We start from the raw sequence: 25081 nt of genomic DNA, 5'->3' as shown, positions 1-25081 counted from the left end.
TATTGCATTTAAAATGATCTACTCATATATTTTTATTCTTAATCATTTTTTATGACGCTATTAGCCTTGTAATTATTTAAATTGTAAATACTTATATTTATCCGATCGTGAATTAATTTCTTTAAAATTGCAGTGCAATTATTATTCATAATTTATTTCGCAATAATAATTTGACATAAGATAGATTATAATAGTATAACATTATGTATTTCTATTATTATTATCTATTATCCATTATTTCTTTATATGTTTAAAATACAATACACATACATTGTATTTGTAAACATTCCACATTAATTACCTGTACCATTATAATGCATTGCACATTTTTTACACTTATTAAAATTATGTAAAATGTATTAGATTTTTTGTACCTATTAAATTTTAGAGAGGCTGTTTTTATAAGAAAAATAGTTATCTTTGAAAATCTTAGGATATGTAATTTAATTATTTTTTATGTTACAATGTGATTCTATCATGGAAAGTTAAATTAAAAAAGACAAGAAAATTATGTAAATCACAGATTTTTTATTTCATTTTTAAATCTACATTTTATCTTTTATATACAAAAATGCGCATCCGGTAATATAATAAAACTTCAATAGAATAAAATTCGTAGGCATTATTTCATACAGTCACATAAAAATAGCGCCATAGTTTAATATTAAGATCGAAATATAAAAAAATTCATTACTAATAAACTAGAGATAAAGAACGATTCACATTGTTGCTGCTAAATACCACCGTAAAATTGTATATTTTATCTAAAAACATAATTTATAAAAATATGATATAATCGTCGTAACTAGATAACCTAAGGTTAAATATCTGTCTTGTCTTTTATTAATCAAATTTGGACAAGCTGCAATCTATTATGACAATGCGTGTATATTTATCGAATAGCGCAATATTAACCAAGAATTGATATTAACTTCGACGAGAAAAAAATCAAAAATCCGTATATCTTATATATTTATAGATATAATATTTGTATGATTACGTATCTATTTTTTGCACAAAATTACAAAAAAGGGCACTTATACACAAACAACATTCAGAATTACAGTAAATGATATGCATATTGGCAGAAATCTTATGTTGCATCTTTACTTTCGGTTATAGAATTGAGGACGTTCTTTCTTTTCTCTTTACTGATGTATAATATTTAAGCAGAGCTTAGATAAAATAATACTAAGCCACAATCAAGTAGTGATCAAGTAGCGGCTAACACCGTGAACTTGGTGCGATTTGATCAAACCAGAAACCTTTCTTTGATTAAAAAAGTGTTTGAGATTTTATAAAAATAAACACTCTCTCTCTTTCTCTCTCTCTCTCTCGTTCTTTCTCTTTCTCCCTCTTCTCTTCTCTTTTCTTTACGAAGACCATGAACTTGTTTCCCCATACTATCATTTACAATTGAGAAAGGTTTTTAATTTGATCACTAAGCCAAATATCGTTAATCGAGTTACTTGAGAACTCTATTTTCAATTTGGTGCGCTTTTAATGTGTGCACACTACACGTGGATCACGTGCATGAGGACGCCTAGTATACAATCAGAGAGGAATCAGATAAATATTTTCAGCACACCCGACATTCCTCAATAAGACTAACGTCATCCGTTTTGCTTTTCATGCACTCCATTTTCTTGTGGCTTCAATGGCTTTATCACATCTATCTCATTTCCTTGTTCCAAATCATGCTGCTGCTGTTTCTTTTTCTTTTTCTTATTCTTCGAAATTTTCCTAGTTGGATAGCAATATTTGATAAAATTTTCTATTTTTAATAAAATATATTTGATAAAAAATATTTTCGAACCCCATTCAAAATATTTGAAATCATTTTAGAACTGTTTAACATACTTTCCAAATAATTCTCCATCTTGAATAGATTCTGGAAGTTTCTTGTTTAAAGTTTCTGGAAGTAACAATGACATCATGCCACCAAAGAGAGCACAGGATCCAAAAATGACCAAAGGCAAGGGTATCCATATTTCAGACTAAAAGGTTTTACAATAAATTTATATTTATACTTTATCGATAGAATTAAATACATATAACAATAACGTATAATTTTCTTACTAGATGATTCACATATGGTGCTATTACACCACCAATACGAGCGAAAGTCGAACTAGCCCCAAGACCTACGTTGCGGATAACAGTTGGAAATTGTTCAGCCGTAAAAACATAAATGGCACCGTATGATGACGTGATGGCAAGTTTTCCAATCATAGCAAGGCAAACTACTAGCCATGGTTTATCTAAAATGAGATAAAACTAAGCAACCTAATTCTCTTAGGTTGACGTGACTAAAACAATTCAATTTACTCACCGACAGGAACGAACAATGTGGCGAGTAATGCAAATCCGGAAATCAACATGCAACCACAGAGAATAATTTTTCGTCCCCATCGATTCAACGTGAAAATAAGAAATGTATAGGCGGGCACTTCTACTAAGCCAGATATCAGAAAGTTCACGTAATCGTTTCCACCAAGATTGGATGCATGCCAGGATAATCCATAATATGTACCACTATTTACGAGCCTATACCGATAACAACGATTATATTTATACAAAATTTTTTATCGGTTCTTTATAAAAATATATAACGGGTATTTAAAATAAAAAGTACCAATTAAAGAACAATAACATGCTTTTTCGTCTTAAATTTGGATATCGGAAAAGATCAAAGAGAGAAGCCTTCTTTGAGTCAGGCATACTATCATCGCTATTATTGCTAAGAAGAGTATCCAATGCTTCGCGTGGAATCTCCATTCCATTTTCCTTCGATGCACGCTGAAGTATGTCTTTAGCTTCTTCGGCACGACCTTTCATCAATAACCAACGAGCAGATTCTGGAATGAACCTGCAGAAACAATGTATTTAATATACATATAGAGATCGGTTAATTAAAAATTATTACAAAACGTACCACCAATAGAGCAAAAATGCGATACTTGGAATGGTGATAGCAACCTGCAGCATTCTCCAATCGGTTATCAAATAAGCAAAACCTGCCGTAAGAATGTAGCCCGTAGTGAAAAATAATTGACAACCTACACCAGCTACTAAACGTTTCTTGGGGCCGACCATCTCAAGAGCTGTGAAATGTGAAAGATTAATATTTATGCTTATTATAAAGTAAGTTAGGACAGACACGTTATTAATTTAATTAAATAAAATAATGATTGAAACAAATTTAATTATTAATTTATAAAATTTACGAATAAATGTAACCATTTTGTATATTATTTTATATATTATTCATTTTATAAATATTCATTTCGATGTATTTCTATTAAGTATAAATCTTTAGTATTATCATCTGCTACCAACTTATCCTATTCATGAAATAAATTTATCATGCATTTTGCACTTTCTAATGAAACATATTCTTTACCTATAACGTAAGCCACCAAGAAAACTCCGCTAGTGGTTGAACCAACGATCAATCTGAAGATTACGTAGGAAATAAACTCTGGCACTATCGCGACCAATATACCACCGGCTAGCTGGATGACTAAAGACAGGAAGAAAATTGGTCTACGTCCAAACTTATCGGACAAAGCACCAAATATCATCGAGCCAAGCATGACTCCTACCATGAACAATGAGTCCCCCGTAGCTCTCAGCCATGCTCTATCGCAGACCAAGTTCCACTGAAAAAGGAAAAGCGGTTCGGATTCACCGATTCACTAGAAAAAGAAATGAGACAGATTAATCGAGCTTTACGTTTTATCAACAATAAGTATACCTCAGAAGTAGTGGTACTTTTATATTTTCTCCTGTCATAAACGTATTCTTCGCATGGTTTATTGCCTTCGGTGTTGGCCAACTTGAGTGATCCTATCGGGGTTTGAACAGGAGAATTGTCATGACCTTGAGAATTACCATCCAATATGGGATCTCGTCGTAAACATTGCGACCAGCCCTTTAGCTCGTTATCCCAAGGATAACTAGCATTCATCACATCCTGAGGTAGGTAATACGTAGCATTCTCGATGCTCTCGTGCGGCAGTAGACATCTGAAAAAAAAAACAACATGAATTTACATTCTTCGTCTTTATCAAAAGTGAGAACAGGATAAAACTGAAAGAAAAAGAAAAGAAATCAATAACTCGTTATAAAAAAATTAATTCTTACCTGACATCCATTTTTGCCCCAAGAAAGACCCCTGCCAATTTATGGAATGCGCAGGATATTGCCGGAAGACAAAGAAGCAAATAAACTCGACGTTGATAACGACCGAATTCGCCCATTCGGAGTATTACGTCGTCGTATGCCATTTTTTGTCTGCCTGCTTTCCCCTTTGATTTTTCCCGAAATCGTCTTCTTTCTATGAATTGATCGATCTTCTATATGGCGTTATGCATACACTCTTTTTCTTCTTTCTTTTTTCTCAAAGATGCAACTTCGGATAAACTAATAACAATCAGACGATTATTTTTGATCGTCGAATTTATGCCAGCACGTCAGAACTCCGATTACGTTATAGGGCTTTTGCTGATTTGCATGAACGATTTATGTCTAAAGAAGCACGCATAATGAGGATACAAAAAAAAATATCGCCTTTAAATATATTTACAATTTAATTTCAAAGATACTATTTCGAGCCTTTCTTATTTTTTTTATATTTTGATGTCGACTTGTATTCTTTCCATCAGGAATATAACCTAACCGTTGTTTATCTTTACGTTTTCTCTATCGTAACATAGTATAATATCGTTCTTATTTTCAGAGATTTCAATGACACTCAATTTACTTTATACTGCTCATCGAAAGTACAACGCAATCTTCAAATCAGCATCCAAAAACATCCATATTTTGTCCGCTCGATTTTTCATTTGCCTGTAATCAAAGTATAAATTTAACGATTTATAATTTTATTGAAATATATATATATACTTTTATTTATTTATTTATTTATGTATTTTGCTCAATATCCGTATGTTAATCTGTTACATTATTAAAAAAAAAAAAAAACAACAGAAGCGAAAACCTGACGTTTATTTGAATTATTCAAGATTGTTACTGATAAATAAAATATATTACATCGAGATGATAATCAAACCGGAGACATTCCTTCAATCGTGCCAATAGCAGTTAACACGATTGTATTGGACTTATCAAAGATAATTAATTCCATACATTAGATCCGTCTCGATCTATCTCAACGCAACGCATATTGTAGAATTATGCGCCAAGACGTAAGCATTACGAAACCGAGATTATTATCATTGAATCATTACCAATCATAATTACAAAGGATCAGCCCGCGATTACACTTTTATCAATTTCAAGTGAAACTAAAAATAATGATAATTTTCATAACATAATAATAAAATTTCTACGAAAAATACATAATTCTATCATTATTCTGCTATTAATATAATATAATTTATATTATAAATTACAATAATAATTAACAACGTTTATTTAACCAGTTTATACAATATATATAGTACATACTGAGTATGTTTCTCATAATCGTATATTTTTCCTTATTTTGCAGACGACGAATTGAATCACGATTGATTAACGATCGAGACAGCTAGATCGCAATCAATTCCTTTAAAAAAATAAACATCATTGCGACATTGTTGTATGCTATGTTTACATGTATAGTTACACAATCTCATAAATTAATGATTGACGAAGTTATACGAGAATTAATTTACGAAAGAACGATAAATGTTAAAAGGCAAAATATGTTTACAATTTATTCAAGCTCTCTTGAGGATTTGTAGAGCGATACGATGGAGATATATTTCACGGACAAATGATATCAATCGACGATTATAGGTATTTTTTCTCTCTCTCTCTCTCCCTCTCTCTCTTTCTCTCTACCTATCTAGAAACCGATTGGTCAATAAAAATTAATATAGATAGTGAGTTGAAATTATACCATGTAAACTTGAATTAAATAGATACATTATGACGAACCTAAACGAACGTGTGACAGCCGTCAGTATTTGTCAGCTTAAATTAAGATCGTTTGAACTGAAACGTATCAGTGTACGAACCCACCATGGACGAATTAATTAGTCGGCCTTTATGTGAATCAACATCATGGCCAATTGATTTCTTCCGATCGAAACGCAACACGTGCGCTTAAATGAAATACTCTTTTCTTCGATAACAACGCGAACGAACATCGATAGGTATGAAATCGAGATTGAATCGATCTTTATCGGCCTTATCAAATCTCTACTGAGATCAAGTACTAACACAATTTATTTTAATTCTTTTATTGTCGAAAAAGAAATTACTTGTTACTAATTATACTATTTTGCGAATCGTAATATAATTACCAAATTATTATTATCATCATCATTATTATTATTTCTAATAATTTTCTAATGGGTGAAGAATTGTTAGAAATTATATTCAGATAAATCTTTTTAGAAAATTCTACTCTATGACTAACAACAAATCTTAAATCTTAGAAATACTTAATAATTCTTAAACCTCTCAGTAAAGTAATTCAATTTCATAATTTTAGAATATTAGGAAGCGAACGAAAAATCGAAGAAAAAGGGATGAAGGAAGACAATTACCGTTCAAATTTTAATCATTGCGCGCGTGGTGGTCCCTCGTGACATTGTAGAAACAAACGAACGTGAGTAACATTCACTCACGGCGGCACAATGCCGATGGTATGAATTCTTTTTTTTTTTTTCTTTTTTTCGGAAAAAAAAGAAACAAAAAATCACGTTAACCAAAGACAATCGAAGAGATTAGAAAATGAAAATTATGGATAACACTTGCGCTTACTTGTAACACGAAAACTTGAGAAGATTCGAGAAGATAAAGGATAAGGTAAAAGAAGACGGTACCAGGTAAAATAAGGCAAGAAAAGGGATAAATAGAAGGAGAATACGAGCCTGCACGCACGAGCTGCGGGCGACGACTGCCGGGTGTAGACCTTGCTTTTACTCGCAATGCACAAAGATGGCCCTTCTTCTCGGCTCGTACAAGCGCCACGATGATCACCCTCCTACCTCCTTCTTCTCAACCTCTTCTTCTTCTACTTCTTCTTCTTCTTCTTCTTCTTCTTCTTCCTCTTCTTCTTCGAAGCAACCACCACGGTCACTATCTTAAATGGCTCTCTCTCTCTCTCCCTCTCTCTCTCTCTCTCTCTGTCTCTCTCTCCCTCTCTCTCTGAATACCATCGCACGAGTTTTGCAAAAAACACACTGCTGTTGATTCTCCTCCTCCTCCTCCTTCTCTTCCTCCTCCTCCTCCTTTACTTCTTCTCCTCCTCTTCCTTTTCCTACTTCTCTGATGGCTCATTCTTTAAGACGTCTTCACGTACCTGCACGTACCTACACGTCTCACGTTCTAAGAAAATCCTATCATCCATTCTTAGGATCACCATCACTATCACCACTATCATCATCATCATCATTGTCCTCATCATCATCATCTTTTTCTTCTTCTTATTGTTTTCATCTTCTTCCTACGGATTTCAAAAGCATGTCCTTTTTTATTATTGTCTATTCCCTCTTCAATAAACGTTACCATTTTTAGATCAGGATCATATGTTACAGCATAAGCTCGAATTAATTGTTTTCAATCAATGAAAAAATTTGTACGATGTGCGTGATTAATAGAAGACATGAATTTGATACTTTTGTAGAATAGCACGATATGCAGCAAGTTGATATGAACGTGAACAATCGAAAAGAATAATATTGTGTGACATTATGTGGCTAAGAATATTGGTAACGCTGAGATTTTTCTTTAAGCTTTTCGATTCAATACATTTTTAACTTGTTAACGATAATAAAATCAATGAAAATGACTAACGTAAGAACAATTTTTTAATATATTTTTGCTGAAATAAAAATTTTATTTTCGCATTATTATATTTTCATTTTCGTATACCAATAATTAATGTTAATTGATCCTGCTTAATTTAATTAATAAACAAGGAGAATATTATTCGAATTATTATTTAATAACAATTTGTTAATCACGTCACTTTATTTTCATTTTTTTTTATTTATATATCAATCTATATCGTATACATCTTATTAAAATACATAGTATGCATTGTTAGCAAACATATTGATAGCAGATATCGATAAGTTAGTTTCAAATTTTTCTCATATCAATTTTCGTATAAACGTATGTATGGGGTTTCCTAAGAAAATCTCTGATAGGATCTATTTTTTTTCACAATCCTCTATTCGCTCATTTTATCCATAATCTGTAAAAAAATTTCAATATCCATCGTCCTTTTTCATAGAATTTAAAACTTTTTCGATAAGTATTGATATTGATAAAGAAATCATAGATTTTGATAGAATCTAATAGATGGAATTATAGATAAAATCTTATTGGTAGAATCCTACAAACGATCAATTCGTATCATTATTCTAAACATCGAATACGTACAATCAAGATTCCATTACAGTGATAAATTAGACTACTATAAAACAAATACATAATCGACACGCATGACTGTTCACGATATATGTATGTATATATATATATATATATGTATGTATATATATATATATATATGTATATATGTATGTATATATATATATATGTATATATGTATGTATTGTATATATTTATGTAAATATGTACGCCTATATGTACGTATTGTATATATTTATGTAAATATGTACGCCTATATGTATGTATGTATATATGTAAAATGTATTATGTACATAATAAGGCAATCGCCGGATATCCGCTACTAACGAGTTTTGCGCTAACAGAAAGTTAGTATTTTATATAGTAATAGAAAAAAATCTATCTTTATAAAGTAATATTAAAATGATTAAATATTTTCCAATGAACATCGTTAAAAATATTAAAAAAAAAAAAAATAAATAAAATTGTAATAATTAACCACTTAAAGTAATCGAAAATAGATGATCTCCAATATAAGAAAAATTTTTAAAAAAATTTTCATGATATCCAATAATTTTCTACATTTTCTTCGTGAATCAAACAACGACGAATATGTTCGTGCGATCCCGTGTCTGTCATATGACACAAAAGAATCATACTACTTCTAAAGATGCAATTTTATCGTGTGGCAACGTTGGTAATATGCGTTCATATATTGCGCATGCTGCATCAGTAATAAACAAATTGCACCTCGTACACAAATTACAACGAAACGATGACGAGATTAACAATGTACATTTATTTTGATCATTAATATAGATATCAAAGAGTGAAAAAGCGTTTTATCGGCCCCTACAAATAAATCATTATCAAATCAATTTTTTATATATAATAGTTATATAATATGTCTACGTGTATACATATCTATATATAGATATAGATATATATATATATATATGTGTGTGTGTGTGTATATACCTATACTTATAGAAATATTCATATTCGATGAATAAGAAAAGATCGATGAAAATCTTATTCTTGTTCAATTTTTTAAAAATGGATAAACAATAATTAATTGGGATGTTAATTATTTCAATTACTTATCGACAGAATTAAGTAATTTCTAAGGAAAAAGTTTTCTCTTGCAATGACTTCCCACGACAACGTTGCAAACTCGCCGAAACACATATTCTATTTATAGAATGTGTACACCTATAGTTAGTCCTGATTGGTTCTTTCACTTCTAGTCGTGGTTCTACTAGAATTCCACTGGTAAGCGAATAGAAAGAATGTGTATGTGTTAGACGTTTGCATTTACTCGATTCCTACTGAAAGAATTCGCAAAAAAAAGTAAGAAGGAATTTCTCTTTCTAGAAAATTAAAAATTAACTTTATATATACACACACATACATACTTATATATATGTATTATATACATATATAATGAATAAATATATAGATATATACTCTTTGATGATGGAAAGAATTATGAAATTCAAACGTGAAAATATGTTTTTCAAAATAGTATTACTTTAGATCATATAGACTTTTAAAAAACATATACGATTACTTTATGCATCTAGAAATCCTATTTTCATACTAATATCAATAATTTTATATTCCGCATAATCATTAATCATTCCCTTATACCTTTATTTCGCAATCGACGTCAAGTTATAAACATTAATTATTACACGTGATAGAAAATGTGCATACATTTAATCGAAAATACACGCAACATTTTCACAAAACGTATTTACATATGTATTTACATAGATAAAGATATAAAATTTTTAAATGAATAATAGGAAGATGTAAAAACAAACGTTTTTAACGAAATCAGCTTTAATTCTGTAATCATTCTTATACTATCACACTATGCTACTATCGTAGATGATCTCATAGTGCATTGAACTTATCAACATCGTTCTTGATAACATTACCAAGGGAAGTAATAAAAATTAAGTTCAATGCATTTCACTTTCATTTCAATTAACCATACACGATCGATTATCATCTACTTGTATGTATCAAGTCATTTATTCATCAAATTTTTTTTAACACTGAAATAACTTTACGTGTCTCTCGGTTTACAGTCTTATCTTTATCTCGGATTGAATGTAAACGTGATGCATGCCACGCATGTGCACACGTATGAGATGATTAAAACACCGTTCTGTTTATCATAAGTCATCTATCTTACAAAGAATCAAAGACCACATATATATATATATATATATATATATATATAATATAATATAATATAATATATAATATATATTGTATATATATTTTATATATATTTTATATATATTTTATATAATATATATTGTATATATATTTTTTACAAGTATTAGATTTTGTAAAACAACATTTTTATTAACATGAGAAATTTCATTCAAACAAAATCTGATTTCGTAAATATATCTAGATTGAATTTTCCAAAATCCTGGAACGAATTTCGAACTTTAGAAATATTAGATTTCGTAAAACAACATTTCTATCAAATCAAAAATTGTATTTGAAAGAAGTCTAATTTCGTAAACGCAAAAATTGTCGAGAACGTTTCCGAAGTTTTTAACGAGTAGATTTCATGAAGATCATTGTACGAATAATAAATATTAGGATTAAAATTATTGGAAGAAGGTCGGATGCGAAATAAATTGGAATCATCCTTGCTCTACTTAGTTCTGTGTCCGATCTTATCCCAATAACACATATCGAGTGTAAGTACGCTCGCACGGCGCGGGCATGGATACGGGCGCGACAAGGCATGAGAAAGAAAGAAAAAGAGAGAAAAAGAATTATAAAAGGTAGATGCCTTCGATGCAACTCGTTCTTCCCAAGCGGGTTCACCGTGCGCCCTTGCAAGGACAGCGTCCTTTTTCAGGGCTTTTCGGTACCCTCGAGATGAGAAGAATGAAGAGGAGGGAAGAAGAAGAAGAAGAAGAAGAAGAAGATAAAGAGGAGGAGGAAGAAGAGGAGGGGAAGGAGGAGGAGGAAGAGAAGAAGGAGAAAGAGGAGGAGGAGGAGGAAGAGGAGGAGAAGATGGCAATAATACCACGGCAAACGCGTCTCTTCGGTTCTCTCCCCCACATTTTCTTAGTAACTCCTCTCGTTTAACAAGGGAAGGATTACAAGTGGCAACATTTTGTTGGTATGCCATCTATCTTCAAATTTAATCGCATCCGATTCTTCCAAGAATTTATAAGTTTTTTCAGCAAATACTTTTTAATGTTTTTCTTTTTGTTCATTTTTTATTTTTGTTTCTAAAGCGTCGAATTAGAAGTCTACAAAATTTCGGAAATTATCTTTTATACATATAAAATTTTATTTCTGATATTATCGTTCCTATTTAAAGTATATTCATGTTGCTAATTTATTTTAATTTTTTGTTTCAAAAATTACAATATTTAATTATTTGCTTAAAAATTCATTATTTAAAATTCTCCATTTCAAAGTGTAACACTTAATTTTTGTTTTCCAAATTCAAAAAGTATTCAGTTTCGTTTTTTATTTCTGTATATAAATAAACAACAATATTTGCATATATAAAAATTCTTAAATTTCTCAAAGTCACATTGCATCAAATTTCATTATCTTTTTCGATCTTCTTTATAGGAAGTGTCGATATATATATATAGAATATTTTTCCTTCAAAAGAAAGCGTACCTACCTAAGTTTTGGTATTTTTAATGTATTTTCACCATAAGGGCTACATTTTGGTTAAAACATGGGACAGAGAATCTTTTCACTTTTGATCCTTCCCATCATACCCCATTCTCCTCCCTCATTCCTTTCCCGCCTTTTATCGCTTACTCTGTCTCTCTTTCTCAGCGAGCGAGCGAGCGCGCGCGCCGCAAACCAGTCACGATTTTTCACGCAGTGGGAGCTAGTCAAAGCCGCTCCTTACTATAAATAGCATTCGAGTTCACTCTCGCGAGCGAGGCCGGTCTTGGCCTCCAACGGAGACGACGATGACGACGACGAAGACGAAGAAGACAAAGAAGACGATAAGAGAGAACAGCTAAAAAGGGGGTAATACTGGGTAAGGTCTCCTGCGTAAAGAGATGGTGGTGATCTCGAAAAGAAAAGAGGAAGAGGAGGAGGGAGAGAAGGAGGAGTGAAAAGGAGGAGTGAAAAGGAGGAGGATAAGGCGGATGAGAAGAAAGAGAAGCAGCACGAAAGATTGGAATGTTTGTGAGAGAAAAAAGACTGATCGAAAGAAGAAAACGTTAATGGACCGAGTAGAGCGAAATAAAAGGGTGGGAGATTGTAGAGGAAAGCTGGATATGAGGGGGTTGCAGATCGAGGGTTGGAGAGCTGAAATGCAATCTTAACAGAATCCAGAGATCATCTAAGTGTGCGAAGAGGTAGTAAAGCATACCTACTCATGATTCTTAGTGTCTATTGGCGACACTCTACTAGCTTGAAATTTATACGGAATTATGTTAGAGAGTTTACATTTTTGTACGAAACGTAAACGGTCTTTTGAGTGTAAACTATGTCTTTGAATATTCACTCTTTGAACAACATCGAATACTAAAAACAAGAAGTATATAGATTTATATGTATATATTAACTATGGAAGATTTAACACATTAAATCCATATATGCCTTTTTGACTCATATATATTATTTTCATTTTTAAAGGGTAAAAGCAAAAAATTATTAATAATATATTTTTAATAATATATAAAAATATTTATTTATTTTTATTCGAATCGTTGATATATTTATCTCTAAATTTATAATAATAACGAGAAAAATACAAAATAGAGATTTTGATCCTTTGTCTTTCGTTTATCGAATTAATTACTTTTTATCTTAGACTTTATCGGTAACTTTGAAAGATTTTGGAATAATGCGGACCCTTTTAAAAGACGAAAGCACAGGATGAACCGCATTTTCTTGGTATTAAAACGTCGACGCGAATTCCACGAGCTTTTCATTGGCCATCGCGTAGGTATTTTTTTTTCTTTTTCTATTTTTTTTTATTTGCTTCTTCTCCTTTTATTTTCTTTCAATTTTATTCACACGTGAATAATATAACATCTCTCTGGCGCCTCCTTTACCTCCTTCGAATGCGCACGACACTCGAAGAGCGACTTTATGCGTTCATTATAAAAGTATTGCAAAAAAAAAAAAAGAAAACTCAACGAATAGAGTTATTTATGTTTAACGATTTTGTGTTTAACGTTTATTCGTTAGTACTATAAATAAATTTTATTCTGAATTTACCAAGCTAATTAAGGTATTTGGCGATAGAGCTGTAATTTAATGCAACTGCTTCCTCTTGAAATAATCTTTTAATCTGTATAAAAACTAAGCAATCTTTTGACTTTCGTTAATTTCACTAACGTTCTTGTCAAATAAATCTCTATCGGTGATCATTTAAATTAATCGGATCCATTGATCCACCAATTTGTTTCTATAAGTCGATGCATCTTTGTGTTTGATCTAACAATCAATTGATTTCTTACATTTTTCTTTTACAATCCGCGTGTCGATATAGATTCAAAATTATTTAAAAAAAAATCTTTTTTCAACTATTAATATAAAAATAATATATTATTTAAAAATATCTAATTTTATAATTACCGTTAAAAATCTCAATTCTAATGTTCTCGTAGTACTTTAAACTAATAATAATAATATATTACTTAAATATTTTCGAATTTTATTATATAATTATCATTAAAATCATAATTGATTATTTTGTAGTTTTTTGAATTAACTATAGAATAAAAGATTTCTTTACATATCTCTTACTTGAACGAAACGAATTTAACGATTGAAACGAGACAAGATTGATTCGCTTAATCATGAGCTATCAGCTGCTGCAACAATGAAACTGTATTTCAAGTTCAAGCAGAATTCATTTCGCTTTATACGAAAACGTGATATAAATCGTCGGAAATAAAAACAAATATTTAATTAAATTGAATCAAGAAAAATGCAAAAAATTAATCTCATGTTAATCAATTAAACTTTCTGATAATTTTACGTCTTCTTGATACATTCAAATGCAATTGCATTCGAATACGTTGAGTAGAGTTATGTAAATCTTTCGTGCCAAAGAATACATTTGCTTGATAATTAATTCATTCGTACATAAATAATTTCGCCGGATTTGGTATAACGATATTGCATAGTATCGCAGAATTCAAACGTTACAATTATCATGTTTATTTAGGGAAGGTCATTTTATGGTATACGTATACCTATCTATCGCTATAAATATTCTTTATTAAAACTATCATGAAAACAATAGGTTACTTAATGAATTAATGAATTCATTTTTGAACGATACTTCGATGCTATTGTTCAATCCAAAGTAAAACGTAATAATATTAAATTTCGAAGGACTTTTTTCCGTCGATTTAAATGATTAGAATACATGCATATCAATAATAGAACAGAAAAATATTTAAAATGGACGTAACATCGGTATTATTAAATTACGTTATTTACATGATATTAAATTCAAAACTCGTTGATCCTTCTCGAGGTTTCGGTTTCGGTTTCCCAGATGAAATCATAGGTGTGAAACTAGTTGCCAAGATTTCGTTTAATTAAAATTTCGCCGGAAATAGAATCATGCATGATCGTGTCCCGAGATCCTTCCTCTCCCTTTAAATCATTGGAAACATTTTCGAATTTACCAAATTTAACTCAATTTCGTATATAAGTAACTCAATACCATATAATAGGTAAGTACGTAATTACATATATGTTAATATGAATAAAAAGTACCATTTTATCGATGTAATTTTTATCATAACAATGATTAATTTTTATTATAATAATGATCGTGAAAAATGGCATCGCATTGTTAGCCTCATAAAAGTTTGCTGCCTTATTAACACTTTGTTTCGATTGTATGTACATACGTAGTGTGTTAACAGGTCTGAAAATGACGTCTTTAAAAATTACATTTTCGCTATTGAGATCATTCTAAACTCTCTGTCATTAACACTTGTTATGCAACGTTCATATCGCGCTATTATCGTACAAGGAACGAAGATAAATCTGTTTTCAGAAAAAATTTAGTAACTGTCGATGGTGTAATGCAAATCGAAGAGGTTTCAAATGACCTTTGTATCTTTTAAATAATCTTACGATCACTAGAAATAAAAGCAAACTAACAAGATTAAATGAAAATATAATATTTTATGTAAGCCGAATTTGATGATTTTTGTTTTTTTTTTTTTAACGAATGAAACGATCCGAAGTCCGAACGTTAAAATTTAAGATATATGCATCAAAATTTAACGATTGACGTAGAAATACGTGCTTTGAAAATATTTGATGATAATCGATATATTAATAAGTTTTATATATAGTAATCCACTCTTATCGAACAATAATAAGGAGTATAATACAACCAATTCTGTTTTTACACACGAATATTCTTCATGCGAACTTTCTTCATATGATTTTGATTTAACACGAATTAGAACAAATATTTCCTTTTACACAATCTGTTTTTATTTAACGTGATCGATCCAAAATTCTAAGAAAAAAAATTTTTTCGTATTACATTTGGATGCGACCCTTGGTTCGCATTATTCACCTCCATATTTGTTGTTTTTGATTTCAATTAGAACTGATTTTACGCAAATGTGTTCATTTATTGTTAGAAAATAAGAATGAATAAGATCTTGTTCTAATTCGTGTTATGATATTATTTTACATAATTTTTAGTAACATGTTATTTTTCTTTCCAAATGATAATTTACCTTATGTAATAGATGTGTATGTGTGGGTATGGCTGCATATGGGTAGGTAGTTGGGTAATGTGTATGTGTGCAGTCTTTATGAAATAAAAAGTGAAAGCACATAAAAATGATTTTAACATGATTTTTTTCATATGGTTTATTGTATTATATTTGTTTATTGTTTAGATTCGAAATCAATCTTCTATTTTCTATAGATACATATCTCGGAAACATATCTATTGTATAAAAACAGAATTGGGTATATCCAAATATTGAAATATAATATATAAAATTTATATGCAGTGTCCGAGAATAAGCGAGAAATATTTTATGAGTGATCTTAACACATTGTGTACGGGTCACGTGATATCTCGTTTTCATGTTTTTTCGACTGAACCGATGACTTAAGCAACCAGAGACAAATGTTTTTGTTAAAATCAACAATTATGAATATAGAACTAAGTATTTCAAATACAACAAATCATCTACGCATCGATTCACCATATAGACTTTTTGATAATATGAAATAGCATATACTTGAATCAATAACGATCGCGCAGAGCGCCATACGCAATGTGTTAATTAACATATCAAAATAATAAAAAAGAATTCACATAAACGTATATTCTATTTGATTTTGTTCTTGAATTAGAATAAATTTTTTATCGTAATAATTCTTTCGTTAGATCTACTTAGGTTCTTCGTAAAAGAATTGAAAACAAAGTTTCCGGCAAATCCGAGACACATTTGAACATATGGAGAGAATAAGACGGACATTGGTAAGACATCTGCAAGCATGTGTTCATGTTAGATGCGAGGAGATCATTTTGAATATCTCTTATAAAAATAAGCAGTTAGAATTTGTTGAAAATCAAGTTGATTATAAATTACAAATAAAATCAAATAAGACGTATGTATATTTTAACTTTTTTTATTCTTTAGATATAATGAAATCACTTCTTAAATATTTCTCATTTGTTCTGAAAAACCACAGTATATGTTATACATTATACGAAGGATGAGTCAGTAAATATTATCACGTCAAATATGGTACAAGCAATAATAAAAAAAATATGATCAATAATATATTATCAGTGCAATAAAAAAATATGATCTTGAATATATAATCCATCTTGAACTATTCATTTTTTTCCGCCTACAATTTTTTCTAACTTCAATCAAATAAGACATATGGGTTGTTATAGTTGCGTGTATCACCAGACAATTTTTCAAAATACCTCGCGAATTAATCGTTCGAAAAAAAACAGGTATTCCATCAACAAATTTTCGCGCTCTTTTTCCATACAGTCTGGCATGCGCACTATATCCTCCCCAAAGTTCGGGAGTATTCCGTCGTAATAGCAGCACTAAACGTTTATCCAATATATATTCACACTTCGTTTAATAAGGTTAAATATTCAAATAGAATCTATTTATCTTTACTAGATATATTAGTAAGCTATATATACTTACATTGCTACATTTCTTAATCGAGAAATTATATACGAACCATTTGATGTCGCAGTTATTCAATTACAACGTCGGTAACAAGAAAAAAGATATTAATTGTAAAAATTGTAATAAATATAAACAAGAATAGGTCGACAATCAATGTCAGAAGTTCGCGCCTTTTTTCGATAGTCGCCATATTGAAAATAAACACTCGCGCATCAACGAATAAATCGGCGTAGGATATCGGTGAACCGAGCTAACAAATAATTTAAGTATAAAAGTTCGATAAATCAGAATGTATAATTACCCCAGATGCATGAAATGTTTAGCGTGGCTTCGTTTTCTTATCCTGGTTTCAATGAAATCATACATGCATCAAAATGAAAAATAAACCTTATGATGAATCAACGAAATATTCTGACCGTTATGGTAGACGAAAAGAGTCGATTTACAAATTTAACCACAATTAGCCGGCCGGTCCCAACACTGTTAATCGATAAAGCTCGCGAAATGGAAAGGCATGTTCCCATAAATGGACACACCGATTCGAGTCGAGGTACTCGTGAAACGAACTATCGATTTGAAAACGAAAACTTCTCTCTCATGAAAATCGACGAGGACACGCGCGTTACGCGGTAAACGTCGATTTTCACAGAGTTACTACCGATGAAACGTCAAAAGCAGACACGCAATTACGAGCAAGACGGAAGACGAGGTCGGAACCGAGAACGGACCGAGTAATTTCCCAAGTCACCGACAGATGGCACGTTCGCAGGAAAAAGGGAAACGCTCGAGTGATTATCGAACGCTCTACGTTACTCTACGACATAAACACGTATGCGACAACAAAGTGTCCTCCTCAGCATTGCCAACTGTATGTGTGTTATGAAAAATACATAAATTTAATTCTTTTCTGAATGATCTTTTTTGTCATAATTTTTTTTTTGATAAAGTTAAATACTTAAATAAGTACCTTACATTGGGAAAAAAGTTCAATATCCTTCTATCCATCCAATCTCTCTCCTTTCTTCTTTTTCAATTTTACAGATATAAAAAAAAATACAACGGAAAATATTTCAATCTTTATTATCCTTTTAAAGTCAATTGACCGATAATAAAATCGTAAACACGAATTTGTTCTATTTTGACGTGTGATAATAGGTATGCGCGGTCAAGTATACGAATTCTATTTGGAATCTATAACCAACTACAATCGTGGCGGAACTGAGATTAGAAAGTAGCTCGTAGATCTTAGATAACTTACATAGTTGAAAGAAGAAATCGCCAAACGTACCGCACCGTTAAGATGTTTTCTATATACTCTGATAAACCATATAATTTAACATCTCAACGATCTATAGAAATTAGAAAAAATTAACTACTATTTTCGATCGGAGGAATGTGTCGGAGTATAATCAATAAGAAATCGGTAACTTCCGTTTAAAAAGGCACATTAAAACAGAATGAATAAGAATTAACGACTGCCGGTTAAAGCGATGCGTTGAGAGAGAGAAAAGAGAGAGAAAGAGAGAGAAAGAGAGAGAGAGAGAGAGAGAGAGAGAGAGAGAGAGAGAGAGAGAGAGAGAGAGAGAGAGAAAAGAATATATACTATTCACGGAACTCTTACATTTCGAATAATTTACTCCACAAAGCTCATTTTAGAAAAAAAATTTGTATTTACTATTTTTTCCATTCAAAAAATAATCCAATAAAAATGAAAATAATATCACAAAAATTATTTATATGACATTAATTATATTTTCTGATAATAAAAATCAATTCATACATTTCAGATTAATCTTATTGTCGGTTCAGTTTTAGCCATATTATTCGGCCATAATGATTTTAACATTATTCTATATAATTTAAATAAAAATATTCACACGTTTCTATTTGTCTTAGTTTAATCATCGATTGTCGTATTTTCTTTATGTTAGATCATCCGAGATTATACTTCGTCAATCATTTTTTTTATAAATGATTAACAAATTTTGGATAACTTAGTCTTTTGTATATTGTTACTTTGTGAAGGTATAACAAAATGTCAAGTGACATAAGTATATTGAATTGATACGTGTGAATATAAATGACGGAAACTGAACTATGACTTGGGAATGACGAAAGAACGGAGACGGAACGGAAAATGAACTGATAATCAGACTTAACTTAAATATATAAATCAACCTTAAAGCTATGCGTTATATAATAACCGTGAGAAAAAACCATTGACGTTGCATTTTGTGTTCTATCTCATTTATTGGACGTCTGTCTTGACTCCTGTCCTCATACTCACTCCATCAACCGCAAACTAACCTCGAAATAACAGTTGCTAACGTTAAAAAGAAAAAAGGAAAAAAGGAAATAGAAACAGTAGAAAAAAGAAAAGAAAACCTTCCGTAGTTGTCGGTTAGTAATTACGACGTTGTTTGTCGTTTACATTTGTCAGTACATCGTGCCGCTAAAGTTGGCTCGAGAATTTCGAAAAGTCACTTAGTCGGACGTTAATTTGAGGTGAATGCACCATGACTATGGAATGACATCTTTATAGAGCAACGCCTCTGCCACGGAAATCTAATTATCAAATATTTCTAGAGTTACATTGTAAATTTGATATACGTATATACAGAGTGTTCCAACGAAAAGTGTCCATCCATGATTATTATGAAATCCAATAATCTTTTTCAAAAAACACATTTTATTGGGTGCTGACTCAAAATCAAAAAAAAAAAAATAGTACTGTTTTAAAAAGAATTAAAAGATCTTTCAAATAATGTGTAACTTTACCTCTGTTGCCATTTAAGATTTTTAAAGAGGTTGTCACCAATTTTCGAAATTTAGATCAAAGTAGATGAATATATATACCCTTCGAAAACAAAATTGACCTGTCCTAGAACTTTTCGAAGAAAATCATAAGATTTCATAGTAATCTTATTGGACATTTTTCGTTTGGACACTCTGTATATATCTATAAACATTTTTACCCATATACGTATGTAAAAATGTAAATAAATCTCGAAAGATATGATTAAACACCAGGAAGTTCTAGAAGAAGAATATAATAGCTAAGAAGCAATACTCTTGCGCGATAATATATATTTAACAAAGTACAAAAAATCTAATTTCACTAAATCTCGATGACATTCAACTTTATTAATCTCGTTATTGTTGTATAGTGATATCTAATGGCGTAACACAAATATGTATACAAGTATCTACACTTCATAATAAGACTTGTTATTTCTAAGAAAACAGCTACATATAGTTACGTAAATTATTTATAATTTCAAAATACAGGAATAATATTTTTAAGTGCAATATTTTATTCCAATCTATATCTTTTTTCTCTCTTATTAATTATTTTTTTACGATAAAATTAATAAGATAAGTAATGAAAATTTGTATCTACAATCGTTATCAAGATAACTTAAGATGCTTTCCTTTTTCATTATCTAATATCGACATTTAATTTAAACACGATAACAATATCAACGACATTATTTCAAATATTTAAGGTATTAATTATGGTTAAATAAGGGATAGTAATTTCTGAAGAAACAAATAAATTTCTCTTATAAATCTTCTTCAAACTCAATGATCAACGATCGAATCAGAGTTAATACGTAACATCTCTTTTTGCTAATCAATCGAATGACTAATAACAAACTAAACAATCACGTGAAGAATTGCATAGCACTGAGAGAAAATTAAAATTCCAATCTATTTATAGACACTTCCGCATTCATGAGCTGTAGACACAAAGTTTTCACGGAAAACGAATATATCTATTTATGTATACAGGTTAATTATAAATTAAGGTCAGTTAAATATCGCATTTATTAGAAAAAGTAAAAAAATATATATATCATGATATCGTGTATCAAATATTTTAAGAGTGCAAAATAAAAACATAATTCCTATTAAACCGGAAGTTTAATGATTTTTCGGTTATCTTATGGAACAACCTCTAAATCTTTTTAATTAATTAGATATTTCAATTAATTATCTTTAAAAATTATTAAACAAGTGCAGATCTAAAATTATTAATTAAAAAAATATTAGCATGTATAAGTTATATGATCAAAAGTACGTATATTCAAATGTATATAATCTTAAGAGACCATGAAAAAATAAAGAACATATAGAACAGTCTTACAATAAGTTCAGTTATTACCTTGCTAAGGTTGTTAATTAAAAAATTAAAAATTATAATAACAAAGTTATAATAACAAAAAAGAAATAATAGTTTGCTTAAATCAATAAATGTTCTAAGTGTGTACTATTTTCTTGTATGCATAGACGACATCTGGTAATCATATTTCTTCGTATATTTCGTAACATTTCAAGTGTTATTAACGACGTTTATAATTTTTGCTTGTAGTTCTTCTAAATTTCAATTTCAATAAAATTAATATTACTGTTTCCGTTTGCATAGCATATTTCACGCATTAAAATCTCATTAATTATTAACTTTAGACTTATATTTGTTTAATAATTTTTAAAAGATAATCATTTAAAATATTTAATTATTAAAAAAAAAAAAAAATACAGATGATATTCCACAAGACAAAATAAAAATCATTTGACTTTTAATTTAATTTGTATTATTGTTTTTATTTCGTACTCTTAAAATATTTAACATATGAGAGCATGAATTTTTTTAATATATTTTTTTAATATATTGCTTTTAAGAAAGAAAATATTTAAACGGCTCTTAATTTATAATCACAAACATAGATCATATGTCGTATAATTGCATGAGTACATATTTTTTGCATTAGAATATCATCGTCTCGGGTAACGTTAAATTCTCGTGAGATTTCAAAAATATACATTTTTCCGATTTATTTTTACCGATACGATCGAGGTTCCATCCGTATTGATGAAATGTTGATAACATATCAGCAATCGATTTCTCGATATTATCAATATAGCAGTGCACTACACATGAAAAAAGAACACTGACTGATATATGTCATCTGCCATTGTTATGATATATCGAATATATACGACGTATATAAACGTACGAACGTTTGTCAATAGGCCGATTACGTAGTTTCTTAGAAAGATTTAGTAATGGATAACTTATCTTTATATTTATGTAAAAATATATATCTACGTATAAAAATAAAAAAATCAACATCATCAAATCCTATTATATCTTTAAATTGTGTTATTTCAATATCGTAAAATTATGTATATTTTGGAAGTTAGAGTTAAACTAAACAATTTAAGTACTTAAAATAGTAAACATCGTCGTACGATATTTACAAAATAATCGTCTCGAGTAATCGTCTCGTATTAATATTATTCATTCTAAGAGCTCACATGAGATTTGAATACTCGTACACATGACACAATATCGAAAGGCCGCTAGGGTCTATCGCGATTTAGAGCTCTTTTAAACTGACTCACATAATGAGACTCTCCATTTGCGTTCCTATTCTCTCTTCTTCCTTTCTTTCGACTAATAAACGAAATTATAAATTTACATAGATACATACATGTACGTGTGATCTAGTAAAGGTCATTAAAAGTTCTGTTCGAATTATAATCGAACATCGTATTTATCTTTTGCGATCCACATTTCATGACATTCTCTTTTAGAATTGAACCGTGTAATAAAACAATTCACGATATAAATAGACACGTCCCCTTTTTTCTCATAATCACACTTGTTCGTTCGCTTGCTTATTAAATATCACTTTCAAATAAAAATCTATTATTATGTCGTATTTACACGTTCAACATGTTAGTCGTATAAATGTTGACGATATGATTTTTAGATCTATTATTTGACCTAACATACTAAATTACTATGTACATTAAAGATTATTATAAGAAGAAGTTTATATATCGATATAAAAGGAAATAGAGAGATCGTACGGTACGTAAGAAAACTTCCATATCGTTAATGAGATCTCATATGATTTTTTATTAAACATGAGATCCAAGGACTGAAAGTAATTTAAAAAATTTCTCATTGTTGTGAGATGATAATTATTTTTTAATAATTAGATATTTTATTAATCTCTTATGATAAATATAAAATAAAAAAAGTATACAAATCATTTTTATTTCTGAAATTTGATTATTATGTTAATCTTCATCTGAACAAAATGATACTTTGATTTTGTACATGTGTACAATCAGAAATAAAGTTTAATTCATACATTCGATAACTATTGCCAATTGTGACTAATTAATGATATGTTAGGTTTTCAGTTAAGTTATAATATATTTATCAGTTGTAAACTTCGCTATTAGCATGACACCGTTGGGTTCATGAATAAAAAGTTGAAAGATAATGATTACAATCGTAATTTCTGTCACCCACGTGTACGCTACACGTGCTAAGTACGCAAACATAAACGACAGCAGTAACGAATCGCACGATCTGAGGCATGAACATATATCTCCATTACGTGATTCAAAGGAAAAAATCAATGAAAACATGACTTAGATATAATTTGTTTGATAACATCGCAAAACATGTGACAGAAAAAGACTATCGAATAGCGTCTGATCTTATTTTTTATAATTTTCATCGTAAAATAGACGTTAATAAAGATCGAACTTACCTGATAGCTCCTTTATTTTTTATGTCTTCTCCGAATTTAACAGGTCGTAGATTTATCGAAGAAATATTTATCAATAACAAGAGCCGGGTATATACGTCATAGCACAGTTTAAGGAAAAAATGTATTGTACGAGCATCAAATTGTTCTTATTTTGTTGAATAGTCGAAAAAATTGCACTACAGCCATTGAAGCCAATAAAGATATGACAATTTCATTGTTTGTCAATTAACATGACTAAGCGTATGTATGTAATTATACAGAAAAAATGATAATTTGTTTATCCACTTTCGAATTATTCGAAATTCTAACAAATGCTAATCTTTCATTTTATTTTTAAGATCTTTTATAGGATCGTAACTTAAAAATGAAAGTATATCAAATACTTGTAACATTTAACTATGTTCACTACTTATCGACCGATTATCACCAATATCGATTATTAACATATGTACATAAAAATTGCCACGTTGACACTTCTCGAATCCGTCGTTTTTTATTATTTCGCTCTATATTCTAAAAACGAAGAGTTCCGAGTTCTTGGAAAAAAGTTTGGCCATGTATAAAATACCTTACGATTTTTTTGGCGTTCGACGATATAATCGCGAACGCCATCATTGAAAAGGATAAGTTTTTTCCGATCGTCGTGTTAGACGATACTCTTACACCGACACGTTCCAATTCGTACGTTTGTACGGGCTTAACTGACGGTCGGAGCTTTATAATTTTCAGGTCGCGTATGCAACTATGGAACGTACGTATCGTCAAGGACGTGGTTACTATGATACGATTGCAATTTCGTACCATTCGTCCTGGGAGCAAGAGCGCAAAATTTTGTTCAAATCGATTAAAGTACAATACAATCTAGCATTGTAAATTGTAATTTCGTCTTTTCAATTCTAATAGTTCAAATTATGGGACAATATTATTTTGTAGATGAAATTTATACTGCGATCAAATTGA

General features: G+C 30.1%; 1 protein-coding gene across 5 annotated transcripts; it reads right to left on the bottom strand.

Moving 5' to 3' along the window:
• Positions 1 to 508: 508 nt before the first annotated feature.
• Positions 509 to 24823, bottom strand: LOC124422237 (organic cation transporter protein). Of its 5 annotated transcripts, none has more exons than XM_046958421.1 (10): positions 24122 to 24823; positions 4147 to 4851; positions 3758 to 4028; positions 3404 to 3662; positions 2936 to 3104; positions 2636 to 2869; positions 2333 to 2547; positions 2080 to 2261; positions 1861 to 1997; positions 509 to 1743 (listed from the first exon to the last, which is right to left on the bottom strand). In XM_046958421.1, exons 2-10 carry the CDS (start codon positions 4287 to 4289, stop codon positions 1614 to 1616), a joined length of 1740 nt encoding a protein of 579 aa, XP_046814377.1. In that variant the 5' UTR covers positions 4290 to 4851; positions 24122 to 24823; the 3' UTR covers positions 509 to 1613. The 5 variants fall into 5 exon arrangements, with proteins under 5 accessions (XP_046814377.1, XP_046814375.1, XP_046814374.1 ...); XM_046958419.1 differs by lacking the exon at positions 24122 to 24823 and adding an exon at positions 17851 to 18284; XM_046958418.1 differs by lacking the exon at positions 24122 to 24823 and adding an exon at positions 6561 to 7138.
• Positions 24824 to 25081: the final 258 nt, after the last annotated feature.

This window comes from Vespa crabro, chromosome 2 (genome assembly GCF_910589235.1).
Source record: "Vespa crabro chromosome 2, iyVesCrab1.2, whole genome shotgun sequence".
Lineage (NCBI taxonomy): Eukaryota > Metazoa > Arthropoda > Insecta > Hymenoptera > Vespidae > Vespa > Vespa crabro.
This window is presented reverse-complemented; position numbering and strand designations above follow the sequence as displayed.

Coding starts and splice junctions, on each gene's coding strand:
- LOC124422237 (XM_046958421.1), bottom strand. CDS start 4,289: ATGGCATACGACGACGTAATACTCCGAATGGGCGAATTCGGTCGTTAT. Junction 4,029..4,146: donor GGGGCAAAAATGGATGTCAG/GTAAGAATTAAT, acceptor TTTTTTTTTCAG/ATGTCTACTGCCGCACGAGA. Junction 2,548..2,635: donor ATGTTATTGTTCTTTAATTG/GTACTTTTTATT, acceptor TTATCGGTATAG/GCTCGTAAATAGTGGTACAT.